Source organism: Equus caballus, chromosome 7, assembly GCF_041296265.1.
Source record: "Equus caballus isolate H_3958 breed thoroughbred chromosome 7, TB-T2T, whole genome shotgun sequence".
NCBI lineage: Eukaryota > Metazoa > Chordata > Mammalia > Perissodactyla > Equidae > Equus > Equus caballus.
Window position 1 is genome coordinate 90,697,272 of NC_091690.1, and position 23,437 is coordinate 90,720,708.

General features: G+C 39.2%; 1 protein-coding gene across 6 annotated transcripts in view; it reads left to right on the forward strand.

Annotated features, from left to right (window-relative positions):
* Positions 1-17,300, forward strand: part of PRMT3 (protein arginine methyltransferase 3) — a 135,546-nt gene extending 118,246 nt beyond the window's left edge. For 4 of the 6 annotated variants that reach the window (XR_011440282.1, XR_011440283.1, XR_011440284.1 and 1 more), the window contains 3 exons: positions 1,814-1,864; positions 2,056-2,143; positions 15,172-16,108. Coding sequence is in view for 2 of the 6 variants with exons in the window: in XM_014741502.3 (XP_014596988.2) it covers positions 1,814-1,864; positions 2,056-2,143; positions 15,172-15,281 (249 nt within the window). In the remaining 4 variants the exon portion in view is untranslated. 6 annotated transcript variants of the gene reach the window in all.
* The last annotated feature ends 6,137 nt before the right edge of the window (positions 17,301-23,437 follow it).

Consider the following 23,437-nt stretch of genomic DNA (forward strand, 5'->3'; position numbering starts at 1 on the left):
ATTTCTCTCAGCCTGAGTTGTGTCGGTTTGGGTCTAACCTGAGCCGCGCAGTCAGGGGTTGTGCTGAGACTTGAGCAGGTTCGTACATAGAATTAGGGGATCCTCTTCTCTAGTTCTCTCCTCCCCATATTTGTCCCACATTCTCCATTTGTTTCAGAGGTGAAAATTATTATTTCCATCTAAGTAAGTTATTCAATGATTAACAAAGTGTACTGACTACATAATAAGGCTATCTATATTTAAGAAATTGAAGACTAAAGAATTTAACTAAATTTATTGAGAACTTGCTATATAAAAGACTCTTGCTGGGCAAGGGGCACAGAAATATGTTACACACAGGCTTTGCTCTTAAATAAATTGCATTCTGTTGGGGAAACTGACTGTAATACAGTGTGGTAAGTGCTGTAATAGAATCGTCTATAATAAGCACAGTCACTTGGAAACATTTATTGTGTGCTCTGGACCAGCACTGCTCTGGGCACTAAGGATATGGTATGAACAAGTCAGGCATAGAGGAATAAGTTTAAGAAAACCGTTGAATTAGTCTGTGGAGGGGTATCAGGAAATCGACTGAGAAAAGTTATGTTTTAGAAATGTTATTAACTGCGTGGTTTTCTATAGTAATCTGTAGCTGAGTACTGTGTTGCTTTATAGTTCTGTTTGACAGAATTATAAATAGTATTTGAATTCTCTCTTGGTATCTAAAGAATAGTGAACCTTAAGGTTAGATATTGAATTTGGTTTGGATCCAGTCTATATTAACCCCACAGATCAATGAAATCGCATTCTCGACAAAACCAGCAGAGTACACAAATTAGCTTTATAGTGATTTTTCAATAATCAGTGTCCTGTTTTTAATACTTTATAAGCTTTGTTTACTGCCAGTTTTAAAATAGATTAAGTCAAGCTAGTCCACTAGTGGAATAAAAAGGAATGATATCATATAAATTTTAAACAAAAAGAAATGAAAATGACATATTCATCTGAATATGTTACTTTCTTTTAGAGAACCTTTTTGTACTATCACAGTAGCCCTTAGAGTTACTTTGGAGTTTCTCCTTTGGGTTTTGCTTGAACATAACTTTTATTTAAGTACTATTATTCATTTTTATTTTATTTTCAGGAAAAAAAAATATGTAACAGTTAAGAATTCTGTTGATTTCATCACAAAAATATTCTTAGTACTTTGCTTTAAAATTAGATGCATGAGATGAGAAGAAATTGAGTTGGCTTCGTATAAAAGAGTATGTTTTAGTTGTTTATTGCTGTGTAACAAACCACCCCCAAACGTAGTGCCTTGGAGTCACAGTCATTTAGGTTTATTTGTTTATGATTCTGCAATCTGGACTAGACTTATCCACTGGTTCTTCTGCTGGTCTCTCCAGGGTCTCTCGTGCTGCTGCAGTTGTCTGATGGCTTGACTAGAGCTGGAGGTTCCAGGATGGGAACCCCACATGGCAGCATCCCAGTGGGAGAGTCTGGATTGGCCAGGGGCCAGCCGAGCCTGTCTCCCCATGTGGTCTCTCACCTTCCAGCAGTCTACCATGATGATTTTTCTAATAAAACACATATTGATTACTTGATTAGCCTTGTTACCCTTATTATTATGTTGTTTCTGTGAGGAAAAACCAATTTATATTACGTTATTTTTACTTATAACATCTTTTCTAGGAAAAATAGTGAACCGCCATAAGTTTAAGAGGTCTCTGGTCTTTGAAATGGTTTCTTGTTTGCTATGTCTTGCAAGCCTGAATAATTCATTGTTGTGTCATGTAATTATTTAATAATTATATTCCTTTTTTTAAAAAAACAGGCAATTGCTGGCTACTTTGATATTTATTTTGAGAAGAATTGCCACAACAGGGTAAGTATCGTGAGTTGTCTCAGAAGAATTAATTATGTGTAATACATTGTATTTTATTTTTGTGCCCCAAGGTGTTTGATCATAAGCATTTTGCTGTTGTAAGCAATTGGAGCTTGTGTTCGATGTAGTAGATTAATGTACCATGATATTAAAAATCTTGTACTTCATCAGATACTTTTGAACCAATGCAGGTCGTGTTCTCTACGGGCCCCCAGAGTACCAAAACACACTGGAAACAAACAATATTTCTATTGGAAAAGCCATTTCCAGCCAAAGCAGGTAAGAAAGAAAAGTAAAGGGGGAAAAATGTCTTATTCATTCTGAAATAACAATATTCCTTCACTCTACAACCGCTGTTTATGTACCCACTGTATTTGAAGCAGTGTAACAGATGTTAAAGTAAGGTGTTCTTAGAGACTACCATCTACATAAGTTTTAGGTGGCGTATCATTTCATTAAAGAAGTAATTTAAAGAAAACTTTCTTTATATCAATTTCTGCCAGTTAGAACGTATGTGACGTGTTACGTAGCTCTTATTTTGAATACAACAAAATAATGCGGAAAACTTTGCTTTAAGCAATAACTAGCATTTACTAAGTTGCAAATACAATTAAAAGAAAATATTTTCATTTCTCAAGTGACCAAAGAAAAATATCACTGATAGAGGTAAAGTATAAACTGAAGACACTGTCACTGAGCAGTTACTGTATTCAGAATACACCCGTCTAGAATGCGCTCCACTGTCCGCGTCCTCAGGTCTTACGCGGTGTGCAAGGACTCGTCCAATTCTGCACTCCTTTGACTTACACCCCGTGATTTTTCACTGATACGAGTACCTGTAGTTCTTACATACCTACACTCTTAGCTCCAAAGGTTAGAATTTGACTATAGAGTTTGTTTTTTGTTTAAACTGCTTATTACGTGTAAGTCTTTTTGTCTCACCTTCACTGAAAGCTGAATATACAACCAACTTCTGTGAAAAGATGCTCAACGTGACTAGTATCTCAGGGGAAAGCTAATTAGAACTGTAGGACAGGATTTCTCATCCATCACTATGGGAAGAACATACATAAAATTTAACAGTGCCAAGTGCTGGCCATAATGTAGACCAGTGGAACTTTTATACTCTTCTGCTGGTCATCTTAATTGGTACAACCTTAGAGGATAGTTTGATATCATCAAATTAAGTGTAGTTGTAGCATGCCTGCAACCACACAGTTTTTTTCCTAGGCATATATTCTGAACAATCTCTTGCACAGCCTGAATACAAGAATCTTCACAACTGAGTGGTTCGTAGAAGAAAAAAATTGGAAGCAACCTTAATGTCCATCAGCAGAAGATAGATAAATAACTGTAGTAGTTGCATACAATAAAATCTCTATAGCAGATTAAATAAATTATGTGTCTGTGTCTGTCGAAAGGAACAATGAACAAAAGAAGCTGCAGAATGATTCCTACAGTATACCATTTATATGAAGTTTAAAAACATGTAAAACGAAGGCCAGCTCAGTGGCTTAGTGGTTAAGTTCCCATACTCCATTTTGGCAGCCCAAGGTTCGCAGGTTCGGATACCGGGTGTAGACCCACACACCATCCATCAGGCCATGCTGAGGCAACATCCCACGTACAAAATAGAAGAAGATTGGCACAGGTGTTAAATTGAAGGAGCTGTAGCAGAACGTTAAGATCTGACAGACCTGAGTGGTGGGTCCACTCTGGTGGTCATTGTCTTATTCTCTGTTTAAAATGCCTCATAAAATTCTAGCATAGTTTTGATTTTACTGTTGATAATAGACTGAACTCAGTAGACGCAAACAGCCCCCATCAGAGTAAAGCAGTGCCTCGATGCTTTTCACCCTGAGGCTGCAGGGCTGTGGAATAAGACCCTGATAGTGGCATCTTCCCTTCAGAAAGCTCGAGCAGCTGAAAGGAGACAAACACAGACAAAAGCCTGTCACGCCCTCGTTTGTTTGTTTTGTTTTTGTGTAGCTCTGGGATTTCGCTGATGATTGGAAACTTGAAAATGTTGCTTTCTTCTTCACTGGAACCATTTTGTTGTCTTAATGCTGGAATTGTAAAGGCAGTACTAACTCATTCATGTTTTAATCTTGAGATTTAAGATAGCATTTGAATGTTCTCCTACCTGATTACAACAAAATATTGTTTGATGTCTAGTGAAATTTTGAAATCCTGACTATTCTTTACCCAGTAATCCTTAGAGTAATTGATTCGGCTTTTTCAGAACGCTATGGAGGAGGTGTGTGATGCTAATGTTGCCCTCTGGCACCATCTGCCTTCCATAGTTCTTTCAGGACGTTGTATATGTATTTGTATTTAAATAGTAAGGCCAGTACGGTGCAAAATATTAGAATCCCCTAAAATAGCACAACCTGAGGAAAGATTTGAAAGGGAAATTTCAGAATGAGGAAAACGTGGTCATTCTCAGCTATGGAAATATGAAGAAAGGATCTTATCACTAAATATAACACCTTTTTCTTTCAACCCTGCTAAGCCTCTGATGATATAGTACCAATGAATAGAAGCTAGAAGCTGTGGGGCAGAGTTCTGCAGAGGACAAGCTGACCAGAGAGCTCTAGAGATCTACACAGAACGTCCCTGTGAGCTTAGATGAGCACTAAGATGTACACATGTGGGATGACATGCCTGCGGTCAGGCAGAGCAGCCGGGGCGCCTCTGAACCAAACAGCTGTGAGTTTACACAGGGCTGTGGGAGACTCAGTTTCACCCAGCTGGAGTGGGGGTCCTTTTGGATTCGATTCAGTAGAGGTTCCAGAAGGACCATAGTTCGTAGTGGGAACAGACTATCCCTAGAGTAAAGGCTACTCTGGACGCTCCTTAATGAAGCTTAAAGACAAGCCTTGAAATGAAAAACTCAACTGCCAGTAACTTTAATGGCAACAAAGGAAAAGAACAAAACTCAGACGCTCAACAACGTAAAATTCTTGATGGGCCAGGATTCAGACACTGACCGCAGCAAAATATCAGTCCAGAGAAGCAGACCCAGAAATGATGGAATTAGCACCCAAGCATATTGAAAAAGATAATAACTACTTTTATGTTAACATAGTGAGAAGAACATGAGAAGATACTTAAAATCCAAATAGAACCTCTAGCAGGGAGAATTACAGTATGTGAAGTAAAAATGTCATTTGATGAAATTAACAGCAGAAGAAATCAGTAAACTTGAAGATACAGCAATAAAATATATCCAAAATGAAGTGCAGAGAGGGAAAAAGATTTTAAAAAAAAGAATATATCCACAGTAACCTCTGGGGAAATACAAATCACTCTAACAACGTAATAATAGAAGTTCCTGGAAGGAGCAGGAGCAGAAAATATATTTGAAGAAATGATGCAAAAATTTTCTTACATTTGATAAAAACTGTAACCCAGGGGCTGGCCCCGTGGCCAAGTGGTTAAGCTTGTGTGCTCTGCTTTGGCAGCCCAGAGTTTTGGCACACCCAGAGATCTTGAGTGCGGAGATGGCGCCGCTCATCATGCTATGTTGAGGTGGCTTCCCACATGCCACAACTAGAAGGACCCACAACTAAAAAATATATACTGCTATGTACTGGGGGGCTTTGGGGAGAAAAAGGAAAAGTAAAATCTTTTAAAAAAAAAAGCTGTAACCCACAGATTGAAGAAGCTCAGTGAACCCCAAGTAGGATCAGCACAGGGCAGACCACACCAAGACACATCATAAACAGATTGCTGATACACAGTGATAGTAATAAGAAGAAAAATCTTAACATTAACCAGAGAAAGAGGAAACAGAGGAACAAAGAAAGAATAACTTCAGAATACGCATCCAAAACTATGTAAACCAGATGCTAATCAAGTGACATTTTCAAAGTGCTAGAAGAAACTGTCAACCTACATTTATATCTACGATAAATATATTTCAAAAATGAAGGCTAAATAAAAACTTATCCAAGCTAAATAAAAAACTTTTCCAGAAGAAAAACCCTGAAAGAATTCATTGCCAGCAGATCAGCAATACGAGATAATTAAAGTAAGTTCTTCAAGTAGAAGGAAACTATCCACTTGGATCTAAACAAAGGAATGGAAAATGCCAGAAATGGTCAAAGTGTGAGCACATAGAGAAGCCTTTATTTTCTCATTTTTTAATTTCTTAAAATATAGGTAATTAACTATTTAAAGCAAAAACAATAATGTATTGTGGGTTTCAAAACATATGGAGACATAAAATGTATGATAATGATAAAAAAAGAATTTGAGAAAATGGAAATATATTGCGAAGTTCTTACACTGTACCTGAAGCAATCTAATGATAAACTGCTAAATTAAGTATGTACATTGTAAACCCCAGAGCAACAGCTAAATATTTTTAAATTAAACCACAAAGTATAGCTAATATGCTGGTATTGGAGATAATCCTGAAAAAAGTATTCAAAAGAAGATAGGTACATAAGCAAGTGGACAAATAGAAAATAAGTGGTATGATGATAGACTTAAATTCAAACATATTGATAATTATATAAAATATGAATGGTTTATATGTCCAGACAATGGAATATTACTCAGGGCAATCTTTTTTGTTCTTTTTTTTTTTTTTTTTTTTTGAGGAAGATTAGCCCTGAACTAACATCTGCTGCCAATCCTCCTCTTTTTTTTGCTGAGGAAGACTGGCCCTGAGCTAACATCCATGTCCATGTTCCTCTACTTTATATGTGGGACGCCTACCTCAGCATGGCTTGCCAAGCAGTGCCGTGTCCACACCCAGGATCCAAACCGGCAAACCCCGGGCAGCTGAAGCGGAACGTGCGCACTTAACCGCTGCGCCACCAGGCCAGCCCCGAGGGCAATCTTAAATGTATATTACTCAGTGAAAGGAAGCTAATCTGAAAAGCCTACACACTGTGTGATTCCAACTATATTACATTCTGGAAAAGGCAAAACTATGGAGACAGTAAAAAGATTAGTGGTTGCCGGGGGTGGGAGATACAAATAAGCAGAGCACAGAGGATTTTTAGGGCAGTGAAAATACTCTATGATATCATAATGATGGATATAATAGTCATTATACCTGTGTCCAAACCCATAGAAAGGATAACACCAAGAGTGAACCCTAAGGTAAACTATAGGCTTTCAGTGATTATGATGTATCATCAATGTAGGTTAACCCTTAGTAACAAATGTACCTTTCTGATGAGTGATGTTGATAATGGGGGGCTATGCATGTGTGCGGACAGGGCCACATGGGAAATCTCTGTACTTTCCTCTCAATTTTGTGGTAAACCTAAAACTGCTCTAAAGAAATAGTGTTTAAAAAAATATGAATGATCTCAACACGCCAATTAAAAGGCAGAAATAAACTGAATAAAAGCAGGAACTAACTATTAAATATAAAGGCACAGTAATTCCAGTTCCAGGTGAGATGATCTAAGTGTGTCCCATCCTGTCTCTCCCTGAATACAACTTTAAAACTTTTAGAAAGCCTGGAACCAGCCTGGACGCCAGAGCGCCTGAAACCCTGAAGAGGGCATTAGCAGATGGAAGGGTCTCCTAATGCTCAGAGAGAGTGGGGGCTCCCCATCCTTCTTTTCTATTTTTTTCTCTCGTTCTCTCTTATCCCAACCCCTAGATAATCCCACAGTGGTAGCAGCAGTGGGGACCTGCAGACACCTTAAACTCCAAGGGACCGGAGGTAAATGAGTAGGTGTGGCTGTTTTCCAATTAAATTTTATTTACAGAAACAGGCAGCCAGCTTCAAAAGGCTTCCATCAAACAAATCTCCAGGCACAGATTGCTTCATTCAGAATTCTCCCAGCTACTGAAGAAATAACACCAATTCCGATCTCTTCTAGAAGATCAAAGAGCTAATTTTATAAGAGCAGTATTACCTAGATACCAAAAACTAGACGAAGATAGTACAAGAAAATTAAACTACAGACCAGTATCCCTCATGAATATGGATGCACAGATCCTCACCAAAGTGCTGGCAGATTGAATCAGTAGTATATGAAAAGAACACCACCATGACCAGTGGCGTTTATTCCAGGAATCCAAGGCTGACTCAGTATTTTAAAATCATTTAATGCGATCTGCCATTCTAACAGTCGAAAGAAGAAAAACCACGCGATCACAGCATTGGATACAGAGAAACCATTTGACAAAACTCAATATCCATTCATAACAAATACTGAGAGCAAACTATAAATGAAAGAGAACTTCCTAACCTGGTAACAGGCATCCACACAAAGTCTACAGCCAGCATCCTCCTGAATGGAGAAAGACTGAATGAAGGCTTTCCCCCTACGTTTGGGACAAGGCTAGGATGTCCCCTCACTTATGTTGGAAGTCTTAGCCAGTGCAATGAAGAATGAAAAAGAATTAAAAGCCATTGGAAAGAAAAAAATAAAGCTGTCATCATCGACAGATAACATGATTGTGTACATAGAAAATTCTAAAGAATCTATAAAAAAAAACTGTAGGACTAGTAAGTGAATTTAGCAAGGTAGAAATCAATAGGCTGATCCTAAAATTTATGTGCAAATGCAGAAGACCTAGAGTGGCCAGACAGTTTTGAGAAAGAATCATATTAGAATCCTTAAACTATGAGATTTCTAAACTTATTAAAAAGTTACATTAACCTGGACAGTATAGTGTTGGTGTATACTATAGATAGACATAGATTAACAAATAGACAATCCAGAAATAGATACACTTGTATAGTCAATTAAGTTTTTCCAAAAGGCCAGTGTAATTCAATGGGGAAAGGATAGTCTTTTCAAGAAATGGTGCTGGGACAGCTAAATATTCCTATAGGAAAATAATCTCAATTCTTACCTTACACCATGTACAAAACCCAACTCTACATGGGCCATAGAACTAAATATAAAAGCTTAAGACTACAAAACTTCTAGAAGATAACAGAAGTTTAACACTTGAGGTAGGCAAAAGTTTGTGAAAGTGAGATATTGGTAAAATTCATTGAATTGCACATATCAAATGTGCACATTTTATTGTATGTAAATTATGCCTTAATAAAGTTAATTTTTTAAAAACCCTCACTGGACCGTCAGTATCCCCAGGATAAAATCCAGATTCCTTACCACAGCCCTTTACAATCTGACCGTTTTTCATCATTTCCAGCCCCACGCTGTCACAGCTCCGCATAAGCCCGTCATATCCTCCAGCTATGCAGAGTGCTCTTTTTTAGCTAACTTTCCTATCTTTTCTTTCTCCTTGCCTTTGTGTAAGATATTCTTCCACCTAGAAAGCTGTTTTGACCTCTTTCACTTGATAAATTCTAGTTTTCCCTTTATGACCCAGCTTATTTCTGCAGATCTTTCCTTCTTATCCTCAGAAAGTTCATTGCTTCCTCCTTTGTTCTCCTGGATTTATTCGTGCATACACCTGTGTTATGACATCCCAGTGTGCTGTGATAAAGAGTTCTTACAGAAGATGAGTGATTTGCCTCTCTCACTCCTTTTTGATCTGGTGTGTTTATTTGACATATTGTAAATATTCTGCTGAACAAACAAGTAGAGTAATATGCATTGTCATTGAAATCCAATTTCCTCTCAATCAATTTGGGTGACACCATGTCAAGGACATTTATCTAGCTGTTGTATTTAGTTGGTCCACGTTGCCAACTCTGATGTCAGAAATTTCATCACACTGCTGCACCTGAGCAGGTGGGTGTTCAGATTATCTTGGCGTGGCTGAAAGGAATTCTCTCTAGTTGGGTTTAGTTAAACTAAAAGTAGCTTTTGACTCAATATGCTATAAAATTTTTAGGTAGCATTAGATAAAGCCAAGAGTCTAACAGGACAATTTACTGTGTATGTAAAGCTTATTTTAGTATCCAGAAAGTAATATGGCAAGTTTTTTTTAATAAATAAAATATTGTAAACATGCCTATACAGTTATTCTGCCTAGATTGTGTGTGTGTGTGTGTGTGTGTGTGAACATCTTCAGTAATGGTTAGTCTTTTTTTTGGTAATGGTAAAGCTACCCCTGGGGGTAGACTTGACATTTAGAACTTGGGAGAAGACCGTGAATAGGGAATTTCTCAGACTAAGAATTCTACATTTGGCCAAAAGCAAAATGGGACTATAAAATAGTAAGTCTAGTTTGGTTTTATTTTATTCACAAACTAGTACTAAAAGTAGTTCCAGAAGGAGTGTTCTAAACATCTGAGCACTCAGCATGTGAGAGGTAGAGACCTGCCTCCCAGAATGAGTGCTTGTAAAGGAGTCAGACAACACTTTAAAGTTTAAATTCAGGGTGTTTTTTCTTCTCTTTTAAAAATAATGCACAATTTTATTGTACAAACTTGTATGGCAATGTTTACTTTAAAATTCAGATCATTTTCATTGGCTTTGAAAATATGATAAAAATCTGGTGATTTATTTCTCTTTATATATACCTAGTAAGCTTTTGTATGATGGAGAATCCATTTCTTTTGTTCGTTTTATTTTTTAACTCTAAGTTTTAATAGTGATTTTTTATTTGTCTCCCTTCTGGGGAAATGAAATTTCATTGCTCTGGAAGAAATTAATTTTGAAAAACTACTACAACAGAATTGAAATCAGTTTTGTTCTTGATGGAACTGCAGCACCGCTTTATGGTGTCCTAACAGCCGTCTGCCGATGATAAAAGCAAGCTGATAGGGCTCTGCTCGTGGAGTGTCCTCCGCGGCGCTCCCCGCAGTGTACGTGCTGAACAACCTCAGTCGTTTTGTGTCTCTCTGACACTGATTAATTACTCTGATCTATCTGGAGTACAGCCGCTGCCTTGCACTTGAGTCAGGCTTGAACAGTTGAAGGGAGTTCAGCGGTGTGAATTATGTATTTATTACTGTGACCTTTCATGCTATTTAATTAACTTAGATAAGTGCTGTTTGCACCCTCATTTTGAAGTGAAGATTATTACAGAAATAGTTATTTTACTTGTATTTCATTTTAAGATGTTAAAATTACAATATCAGCTTATAAGGCAATTAATGTTATGACTTTTTAATTCTTCAGATGTTTGTTTAACATTGACGCTTAAAATTTTTTCTTTCATGAAAATTTAACGAAAGTATCCATTACTAGTTCATCTTGACTGGGCTATATTTCTAACTTGAGAATGTGTGGAACTATCAAATATATCCTTTAAACTTGAAATGAAGAATTTGATAACCTGCATTTGTGAACATCATGGAACATCTCCATTTCAACCCTTACACTAGGGATTGAATAGAAGATTTACGAACAAGCCAGCTTACATTTTTTTAACACTTCTAAGGCAACTGAATCAAAGAGCCACAACCATCAGGGCACATGCTCTAAAAAAGTATTTGCAACAACACCGCATATACATCAAGCAGAAAACCACTGAAGTAAATGCACAGAGGATTCTTCTTTTTAGATGGTGGTTAAACGTTTGAAGTAATACCCATCACCACTGATAATTACTGAAATGTAAGTCAGAACAATTAGATTCTGGTTGTTCATCTAAATAACAAAGGTATTTTTATTTTCTTTCATTCCTTTTTTGTTTGGTTTCTAATAACACTCAATCTTTTTTTTTTTCTTTAAAGATTTTATTTTTCCTTTTCTCCCCAAAGCCCCCCAGTACACAGTTGTATATATTTTTTTAGTTGTGGGTCCTTCCAGCTGTGGTAAGTGGGACGCCGCCTCAGCGTGGCCCGATGAGCGGTGCCATGTTGGCGCCCAAGATTCGAACCGGCGAAACCCTGGGCTGCGAAAGCAGAGCTCTCGAACTTAACCACTCGGCCCCGGGGCCGGCCCCTAATAATACCCCATCTTGATGAAGGTGGCAGGAATGTAAAACTGCGGTACACTTTATGCCTTTAAGATGCTCAACTTCTGATAATCCAGCCTCAGGAATCGAATCCAAATTCTCTTTTTTTTTGATCTTTGCTATTCTAAGAAGTGAAATTAATATTGTTCTAGTTTGCTTTTCTTTCTTTAAAAAGTATCGTACTTTATAGATAAATTTTTTTCATTTTTGTATAATCAAATCTTCAAGCTTTTGCTTTTGACTTCTGACTTACTAAAAAAATATCATTTTATTATATTTACACATTTCTATTGAATGCGTATTCTTTCCTCAGTGATATAAAATGCCCCACTTAGCATGTTCTGAATCTCCATGCTGGATGTTTTGGTTTCTGTACTACAATCCATTTATCTATGAGTTTATTCCTAAGCCACCACATTTTTTAAACAGCATTATTCTATAATTTACATACAGTAAAAATGCACACAATTGTACAGTTCAATGAGTTTTAATAAATGTACACACCACCCTAATCAAGAAGTAGAATATTTACGTTGCTCCAGAAGGTGTCCTCCTTGATCCCAGTGGTCTGTCATCCCCAACTCCAGTCCCCAGACCAAGACACCACTCATCTGCTTTCTGTCACTGTATGTTAGTATGACTAATATGAAGGTGTTATTCTCTTAGAATTTTATATCAAAGTAATATACTGCATCTTCTTTCCTTAGCATGCTTTTGAGATTCCTCTGGAGTTTGACGTATGTACTTAATTTATCACCGGAGCTTGTTCCTTTTTGTTCCTTTGTATAGCCGCACTACAGTTTACTTAGACCATGGCCTGCCGCCACACTGGTGACGTGCTCTCAGTCAGGGGCCGTTACGAATAGAGTTGCTAGGAGCAGTCGTGTAAGTCTGTGTGTGAACGTGTTTCATTTCAGATACCTAGGAGTAGAATCATTGGGTCTTATGGTAAGTGTGTTTAACTGTACAAAAATCTGGCACACTTTTTCAAATGACTAGACCGTTTGACATTCCTCCCACGGTTGTGGGTTCACTTGCTGCACCTCCTTGGCATCACTTACAAAAACGTTCATTTCAATTTGAGCCATTGTGTCGTATGTGTAGTGATAGCTGTGCTTTGCATTTGCATTTGCCTGATGACTAAAGATATTGAGTATCTTTTCCTATATTTATTGGTCATTTGTATATCTTTTTTTGAGTTTTCTGTTAAAATATTTTGCTGTATTTTTAATTGGGTTGTTTGGCATCTTATTACTGAGTTATAAGAATCTTTATATATATGGATAAAAGTTCTTTGTCAGATATTTTTATCCCCGTTTCCACTTGTCTTTCCATTTTCTTAACATCTTTTGAAGTTTTTGCTTTTGTGTCATAATTAAGAAATCTTTGCTACCCTAACATTACAGCTTTTCTTATATGTTTCTTCTAAAAATTTCATAGTTTTGCCTTGTACATTTAGGTCTATAATCTATTTCACGGTAATTTTAAGAGGAGTAGTTCGTCTTTTCCCAAATGTGTATTAGGTTGTTCCATCATCATTTCTTGAAAGGACTATCCTTTTCCCATTTAATTTCCTTGGCTCCTTTGTGAAAAGTTAATCAGCCATGTATATAGGTTTGTTTCTGAGCTGCACTTTGTCCCATTGGTCTGTGTGTCCTTGTGCCGGTAGGACGTTGTCTTTATAAGATGATGTAAGTCCTCCTACTTTGCTCTTTTTCAAAATTGTTTTCACTGTTCTAGATCCTTTAAATTTCCATATAAATTTTAAAATCAACTTAATTTCTACCCCAAAAAGCCTGCTAGGAATTTGAATGGGATTGCATTGAATCTATAGATTACTTTGGGGAGAATTGACGTGTTAACAGCATTGAGTCTTTCATCCACAAGCAAAATGTATCTCCCCATATTCTTAGATCCTCTTTAGTACTGTTCCCTAGTTTTATGTGACTAAATCTTGTACGTATGTTGTTACGTTTATCTCAGGTATTATATGGTTTTTTGATGCTACTGTAAATGCCATTTTCTAATTTTAATTTCTAATTCTTCATTGCTAAGATGTAGAAAGACAATTAATTTTTTATACTGACCTTACATCCTAAGGTTGCTAAACCATCTTACAGTTCTAGTAGCTTTTTTTGCATGTTGCTTTAGGATTTTCTGTGTACGAGACCATGTGGTCTGCAAGGAAAGGCTGTTGCACGTCTTTCTTTTCCAGCCTCTGTCCTTCGTTGCAGTTATGCATTGAATGTATCAGTGCTGGAATCTTTATACTCTGAAATAAATATAACTATTAGATGGTTTTGTTAAGTTTTACTGTGCTATTTCACTACCATATGGAAAACATTCAGATTCATTGTCCCTTAATGTGAGGGGTTTGCAGGTTTTTAAAAATATGATACTGATTTAGCAGTGGGGCGGCTCTATATGGACTCCTCAGTCATTTTACGTGGAGTCGTCTTGTGTCCGTCCACCTGCGGAGCTGTACCTGCGGCTGTTTGGTGTGGTCTTACTCTTGGTTAAGCAAGGAATGGTGACCAGTTACATCTTATCAATATCTTTTGTTATTTTTAAGTGGCTCTTGGTATAGAAATGCAAAAAACTTAAATAAGTATTTGTAATCACAGAAGCACATAGATGTAATTCTATTGTGGAGTTATAAAAAAATTTTAAACATAACTTGTAAAAATTACAAAAATTTGTCAAAAATCGTTTAAAAATGTAAAATAAAATTTGGAGCATACAGGATAAGTTTTTAGGGAATCAGTCTTTGCCTTTAAACAAATATGTAATAATTTTCGGGTTCACCGTTTTACCTGTGTAAGTTCTGTTTTCCATTTACAGTGTTAGTACCTTAAAGGCCAAGAGCCTCGTCATGTGCCTTCATAAAATATAAATTTACGTTTTCCCAACTGTAATTTTCAGTTCCCCAAAGTCCCATTTCCTGAAGGCTCTCTACCTGTTTTCTTTCCCTTAAATGCCATTCCACGTACGCTCCTTAAGTTAACCGTGCCTTCGGTCCTCAGATAATTCATTCATTCTTGTGAAGCACTGCCTTCTGCTGCCTTCCACCCTCCCCAGTCCTCACCTCCAGCACACCCAGACACACGCCTGTCGGCTAATTGTTGGCGTAGCTGCTCCCCTCACCCTTCACCATGAGCTCTTTGGGGCAGGAGCATGTCTTGGTGTCCTGAGAGCCCAGGACTCTCTCCATAGGCCCCATATTCAGGAGTCCAGTGACACTGCTCTCCCAACCCTGCATGACCGCTTTTTCTCTCTCTTTCACAAGGAATTCACACCTGCAGTGTGTAAATTAGATCTGCTTTGTTCAAAAATTCAACATAAGATTGCCTTAGAAAATCAAATCTCTTAATTTAAAGAATAATTAAAAAGTTTAAAAAAGTTAGCGAAACATCTCACAAAAACAAGAGAAGGACTAGGTATACAGTGTTACTTATCTGCTAGACCGTATTCCGTGAATTCTTAAACACATTTTTGCCTTTCTTCTATAGGTGAAGCCTTGAAAGGAAAAATCACAGTTCACAAGAATAAGAAAGACCCACGTTCTCTCATTGTGACCCTCACGTTGAATGATTCAACGCAGACTTACAGTCTCCAGTGAAGAGGCCACGAAAGCGCACTCTGCCATGTGTGTTGTGGGAGTGGGATGGGTCAGAGGTGCAGAGAGGGGTTTATGTGAGCACACGGATGATGGGTCCTTTCCTAATGAGCCTCCTCAGTTTGGAGAAGTGTGGGAGGAATGAAATGTCATTCAGCTCAGGAGGAGGACCCACGGGTCCTAGTGGGCCACCTGCATAATCGCATTCCTGCAAGTCTGGTCAGCGAGATTAAACCAAATGTAACCCCTCCATTGAGTTTAGCTATATTGAAAATCATTTAAATTGGCCTCGATTTGGAACAGAGACAGTCTTTGATTTTTGATAAGTTTTTAAAACTGGTAATTGATCAGTTATTTGGATGATGCTTCATTATATCCATCTTATTGCAGATTTCCTCCCTGAGGGGGAGGAGTTCTTAATTGTATTATTTGCTAGAATATCAGGAAGTAATAGATGAAAGAGCAAGTGTAAGGGACTAAAATGTGGAAGAGAGCATCCCACAAATCGTCTTTGAAGACAGCTTAGTGGATGATTTTGGAGTGCCAGCTTTCATTTTGGAGCTTCTTCCCTCTTTGCAAATGTTCTTTAGCCATAGAGTTTTCTAGTATTGCCCAGGAAGTCTAATTTTAATACATTTAGCCTAGGTTTCATGAAAGTTTTTAAAGATTGGGATAAATATGTACTTATTTACTAATATAATACCTTTTTCAAACTAGATTTATGTGCCAAGTTAAACATGTAACTGTTAATATATCATTCTATACAATTGTATCAGTTATTTCAGTTTGAAACAGACTAGAAAAACATTCAATAAAATGTATACAACAAACAGCCTTATAAAATGGTATTTCAACATATTAAAGCCTTTTATAAAAGCAGAAGCATTTAAAACAAGTCTTAAGAGAGGGATGATTTTTAAGAAACAGGGATTTTAAGGTTCGGCAAGTTGCATGCTTCTTTTCAGTTCAACAGCTGGTTCTTTTTCACAGCACAACCTACTCAGGGCAGCACGGCACAGTGTTGAGAAGCAAGAGCTCTGCGGTCAGTGCCTAGGGCCAAGCCTTGGGCCCAGCTCTTCTTTGCTGTGTGATCTTGGTTGCACCCCTTAACCCCTTGCTCCCTCCATGAATTTGCCAATTCACGAGTTAACGCATTTCAGCTACTTAAATCAGTGCCTGGCACAGAGAAGACACTCACCAAGTGCTAGGGGACAGTATTGTCATCGTCATACAGTCAGGACCCTTCCAAAGGGTGTACGGCATCTACTTAGATCAGATTGAGAGTCAGCCTCATACCACCCTGGTACAGGAATGGGTGGGAAGACGACAGCAGGTGTTAATATTTAATATAGCAAAACAGTGTCAAAAAGAAATTGTCTTTTGGTCTATGTTGGAGAACTGGACTTCTAGCAGAGGGAAAATTAGCCCCTTCAAATAATGGTATTTCAGTCCATAGTCTCTAAGCATGATTTCTGTTTTCACTGGGTTAAAACAGCCAGCTTGTTTTCACCGTGTGTTTGAATTCAGACCCTTACAGGAAATGTGTGGTGCCGCTAGTACAGCTCAAAGTACCTTAAGTTTTGTCTGGAAAGGCTTCATGCACTAATCTGAGTAGGGTGGGTGATAAGACAAAAATGAGGGAGCCCATGAGAAGATTTAATGGATTTTTAAAGTAAGCAAAAACCATCTCATTTTTTGTTTTGTTTTTACTTTTTCTAAGTGCATAGCAAATATTTTCTACTATTTTTAAAAGCATTTCTCAAAAATGATTTCTCTTCAGAACTCTTGTTTGGTTTTCATGGGATTTTCACCCAGAGGCTCTTGATTTTCTTCTCCTGGTTGTAACCAGCCCAGCCATGGTTAGTGGATCTCTGTTCTTTTCAATTAGCCTTCCCAGGCTGGAACATTCTAATTTGTGTACCTAAACATTTTATAAGAATATGAGAGTCTGAATATTAGCTTTTCACTTGGAATTCCAGATGTTAAACTGCTGTAAAAAAATAAATACTTGCTAGCCCTTGACAGTGATGAATACAGTGTCCTTTTGTGCTGTGGCAGATGGGCATTTATGGATAGCAAATTACTCTGTCGCAAGGATTTTATTTTATCTCCATTGGGAAAATACATTTTTCTATTTTCCTTTGTGAAAACTAACATTATTATGTTGTAATTGTGTGGTTATTCCAAGTATAATAGTCATGCCTTTTCCATAGAGTAGTATTTTCTGAACAGAGCGTTTTGGAAGGAATGTTCAAGAAAACAGAACTTGATGGCGTACAGCATTACACAAAAGGGTCCAGTAAGTAGCCCCGACTGCTAGGAACACACTTTAAATAAATCAAGGAGCTGTCATTTAACTCTGAAGTAATGCCTGTTTGGTGGGGTGGGGGGGTGGGGGCATGATTCTGTCCCACGGTTATTTGCTTTCTTATCACCTAATCTTGAGTAACCAATGTGGTCCACCTGTGCGTTCTGCCGCTCTCACTTAAAATGGAATATTGAAAAGGTGTGAAGTTACTGATTTGGGACCAGTCCACACTAGTCTCACCAATCATGCCATCAAGTGGGGCAAGTGTGGTAACAGTACTGCTAAGAGCATTCACCAGGAGAGATGAAGACAGGATGGTCCGCCGCTTAGCTCCTGCTGGCCGTGCCGGAAATGATCATTTAAGTTGCTGGGCTGTGGCATAGACCCGAAACATCCACGGATTCAGATTCCTTTGTGTAGCAGAATATCTCGAAAGTATAGATCAAGTGTGCAGGACTGTGATGAATCTGGGATGAAAGGCAAGGTTGGGGAGGTCGCTGAGGTCAAGCATTGTCTGCTGTGGGGCTGGCAAACTACAGCCCGAGGCCAGATCCACCCCACTGCCCGTTTTGGTAAATACACTTTCATTGGGGCGGAGATACTGATATTGCAGGTAGAATATTTCCTTATACAACTCATGAATGGCCACGGCAGAGGAGATCCATGCAATAGAACACAGGTTACAAGGACTGCTTTGTTTTTCTTGATTGACACCTGAGCTAACATAACATCTGTTGCCAATCTTCTTTTTTTGTTGCTGTTCTCTCCAAAGCCCCCCAGTACATAGTTGTGTATTCTAGTTGTGAGTGCCTCTGGTTGTGCTAGGACTGTGTTTCTTTAAGCGTGGAACTAAGCAACTGGGGGAGGTACTCCGTTTGTGAAGACTTAGAGGATTGACCAAGACTTACGCAAAATTTTTTTTTAAATACAGTATTTACATACTTGAGACTGGTGTCTGGATTCTAACATTTAGTGCCCTGTGTAAAGGGAACCAGTAAACTGAAACTTTGTAGTTGATTATCAACTTTATTTAGAAAGTTGGGTTTTTTAAAAAAATTTTTTGAGGAAGATTAGCCCTGAGCTAACATCTGCCGCCAATCCCCCTCTTTTTGCTGAGGAAGACTGGCCCTGAGCTAACATCCATGCCCATCTTCCTCTACTTTATACGTGGGACGCCTACCACAGCATGGCTTGACAAGCAGTGCCATGTCCACACCCGGGATCTGAACCCGCGCGAACCCAGGGCCACCAAAGCGGAACGTGCACACTGAACCGCTGCGCCACCAGGCCTGCCCCTGTTTAGAAAGTTTTAATAAGACCAGAGAAATGTGTAAACAGAACTTTTTAAAGTTAGAGACAGTTGAACCCCACCCACAAGCTACAAACTGACGCAGTTAATGAAGGACTTGCAAGCCTGTAAGGAAGGATTTGCATGAACTTCATTAACCTCGGTTTTTAAGAGGGCTCTGGACCCAAAACAGACTCCAACAGCAGGAGAGGCAGTTGGGGAACTGCTTAGTATCAGCACCTTTCGTCATGCCTTGAGGCTCCTCAGCACCTGCCTTGCCTGGTTCTCACCTGGAGTGTTGCTGTGGTACGGATGCGCTCTGTACCGTGGGCAGCTACGGAAAGTCCCTGCTCAGCTGTCAAATCAGGCCGTGTCACCTTGGAGGCTCATGTATTTTTAATGATTTTGTGTCCGTTTTCTTGCTATAAAGTTAAGGTAAACTTTTCCAAGCAGAATGATGAACAAGCAAAGTACTTTTAAAGTGTCTTAGTGGTTCACTTGTCATTTCCAATAAAGTTTTGGGAGGGGAAAATAAGCAGGAGTTTGCATATATTGCCTCAACATCTTGGCTAGCAGTGAGCATTCATAAAGCTGTGGAGTGTAGCTAAATAGATACAAAAATGGCCCATCACTGAGTTAGTTGTAATTATTTAAGATGAAGATAATCACCATTGGTCTAACCAGTGAAGGAGGCGGAAATTAAGTAAATTATATTCACTTCATGGAATATTATGCTCTCAATACAAATCATATCAAGTCCTCATGGCCACATGGAAAAGCTCTTATGATAAAAAAGCGAGATAACTTGTGATCCACTAATTATAAGATAAAGCCTACATGTGCTAAAATATTGAAGAGGAAACAAAAAATAATTTGTTAGGGTGATTGGATTATGAGTGGCTTTTTTCTTTAATAGGTACACTTTCTGTAATGTTATAGAACTTCAATAAGTTTTTAAAATATGTCCTTAAAAATAAATTCGAGTAGCTGAAGTACTTTTGCAGAGTGCTGATACCAGAAGCGAGCCACCTCCCTCTCCATCTACTCAGGTGGAATGTGGAAGCCCAAGGACTGCACACTTCTGGCAGGACCCTACTCTCCCTCTCTGCCAACACTCCCAGCCTTGAGACTACTGCCGTGTGACCATGACGACTAATTTCAATACGCCCTTTATTCCAACTCATGTCAGTCACAAGAAGCCCACGCCTCCGAATTCATTCTGCCTCTCTCATCCCTAATCTCTCTGCAGTTCTGTGTATCCCCCCATTTCTATCCAAATCCTGGATCTCCTGAGGCCTCTGCTTCCCCAACAGACCCCATAAATGGTGACCGTCCTCTCCCTCACCACTCATCCCCTGAGACTTGGATGTGAGGTAGGTGACTTCCTCGTTTTGGTTGCCTGTTATAGACCATTCTCCCCAAAATCCTTGCTTCCCCCTCACCATCTTTCATCTCTTCTCATCAAGATATAACACCAACCAGTTTACCTTGTCACTCTCATCTCCCCACCTGCAGATCACTCTACCTCGTTCCTTGAAAACTTTACCTCCGAACTCCGCCACACTGCTCCTGCTCAGGCAATGAGTGCAGTATTTCATGTGGTGACCCTTCCATGCCCTGACCTTTGGGCTCATTGACCTCATCCACTGATCTTGCCCTCTACTTACCTCAGCCACTCACTCCTGTGGTCTTCCTCTAGAACTGGCCATAACCCAGAACTCAAGCTCCTGCTTAAATCTCAATATTAACTATCATACTACCTACCTATCTTGTCAGCTCACTGCCTTCAGTGTCCCACTTCCAGCAATCCTTCAACTCCACCAAGACCAAATCCATTGATTCGTCACATTCCACTGTCCCTCACCTCTTCGTGTCTACACTTCCTTCCTTACCTGGCTTGAAATCCATAGTCCAGCATTGTAAACATTCGCTTTCACTTTTCTGATCTCTCGGCTAAATCGCACTCCTGAGTCAAATCCAAGTTCGTGACTGCACATGTCCCGCTCCACGGGGCTGGAGGAGGACGCTCAGCCATGCTGACTGGGCTCGTCTTAAATGCATGACCCCTATCTCGAGTGTCCAGATCCTCATTTCCCTTGTCCTTTTATGTCCCACTCTCCTCAATGACTATTTTATTTCTTCTCTCTAACCTCTAGGACCTCCTCCCTCGTTCTTGCAGATGAAGTCCTTGTTTCCTATTTCACCAAGAAGCAGAGCCATCTGAGGAGAACTTCCACAGGTTTCCGTGCCGCACCCCCAACCGACCTTTATCTGTGACCCTGTGTCACCTTCCCTCCCAGTGCACTCCCACCACTTGTGGCCAAAGCCAGCCTCACCCTGCGTGCCACATCGCACTCCCTCAGTCGCTCAAAGATCGTGCTTCAGCACAAGCCCTGGGTCATCGCATTTCCCCTGCTGCTCCCCAGTAACCTACAAATAGGCTACGATTTCTCCTAGGTTAAAAAAGTTTTCAGCTCCGCTTCTCCCTCCTGCTGTTGCCATGTTTCGGGTTTTCCCGTCACACTGAGACCAAAGAGTTGCCTATGTTCACTGTCTCTGTTTTCTCTCTTCTCATTGTTTTTTGTAAACAACTGTGTTGAGGTATAATTGATACACAACAAAATGCACACATTTTAAGTGTAGAGTGTGATCAGTTTTGGCAGATGTATACCTATAGTCATCACTCCTGTTGATATTTAGAACAGTCCCTTCACACTAAAAAGTTTTCTTGTGTCACTCTGCAACTAACATTTATCCCCACTCCCCCACCCCAGGCAAACACTAAGCTGGTTTCTATCAATATAAATGTGTTTTCCCTGTCTTAGAACTTCAGATAAATGGACTCATGTATCATGTGCTCTTTCATTTCTGGCTCCGTTCAGCACACTGTTTTTTGAGATTCATCCATGAGGTGTGTCCGTAGTCCATTCCCTTGTATTACTGAATATTGTTCCATTTTACACTAACGTCATTTGTCTATCCATTCACCTGATGGTGAACATCTGGATTGTTTCCACGGTGAGGCGGTTATGAATGAAGCTGCTGTGAACTTTGTGTACAAATCCTCCTTGAGCCCAGTCTCACGAGGACTTTGCCTCTACCACTCCATTGAAACTACTCTTATCAAGGTCACCAGTGAACGACACGCTAATTCCAGTGACCAATTCTCAACCCTCATTCTACTTGACTTACCAGCAGTGTTCAATGCTGGTGATCACCCTCCTAGAAACATTTGGCTTGGCTTTCCCCACTCTCCTCCTTCAGTTACCTTTATTGGCTTTTCCTCACCTCTATACCTTTTACATGTGGGCACCTTAGTCCTAGGATCTCTTTTCTGGCCATCCACCCTCTCTCGGTGATTTCAACCTGTCTTATGGTTTTAAATTCCTAGATACTGATGACTCCTTAGTCCGTATCTCCAGCCGTCTATCTTCCACTGCAGTCTATATCCAACTGCCTACATGACGTCTCTACTTAGATGTCTCATGGGCATCTCAAACTTAACATCTTCAAAACTGATTTTCTGATCTTCCCCAAGCCCTATTCCTGGTATCTTCCTCCATTTCACTTAATGGAACCTCATCTTTCGGTAGCCCAGGCCAGAAACCTTAAGGTCACCCTTGATCCCTTCCTGTCACTCCACATCCAAGTTGACCAGCACGTCATATAGGATCTACCTTCAAAATATATCCAGAAGCAAAATAGTTCTCACTGCTTCCACTACCGCCACCCTGATCCAAACCACCATCGATCATTGGTTCTCAAAATGTGGTCAACAGACCGCTGGTGACTCCAAAAAGGATCTTGCAGGAAGCCCAGGAGTTCAAAACTATTTTGCAATAGTACTAAGACATCGTTTTCTTTTTTCACTGTATTGACTTCTACGTTGATGATGCAAAAGCAATTGTGGGTAAAATTGCTGGTCCCTTAGCACAAATCAAGGCACCAAACTATACTAGTCATTGCTATAGTCTTCACTACCACATAGTCTCTTTAAAATATCCTTGATGAAGCTGTAAAGAAATATTAATTTCATTATATGTCTTTTTAATATTCTGTATGATGCTAACAAAGCACTTTTACTGCATGCTGGAATATAGTAATTGCCTCCAGGAAGAGCACTTGTGCGATTGAGTTGTGAGCTGAACTAGCCACTTCTTTCATGGAGCATCACTTTTACTTGAAAGAACAGCTGATAAACTATGGCAGACATTGTCCTGCAAAAGAAAAACGTGAGCTTATCACTTCAAATAAAACAACTGATAGAATTTGTCGCTAATGATAAAATTCAAGTTTTCAAGCTAAAATTGGAATTTTGGAAAACATGTATCCACCACCGTGAGCTTGAGGGCTTCCCGGTTCTGAAAGACTTTGAGATTAGTGGTGGAGGAAGGAAAAATATCTTTTTCCTCTCCCGTTTTAAGTTCTCGACTGGGACTCCTATAGCAAAAGACTGATTAACAAGAGAAAAGCGTACAAATTAATATAAGTTTTATGTGACACAGGAGCCTTCATGAGAAAATAAATGAAGACGTGAAGAAACAGTTAAACCTGAGAGTCTTT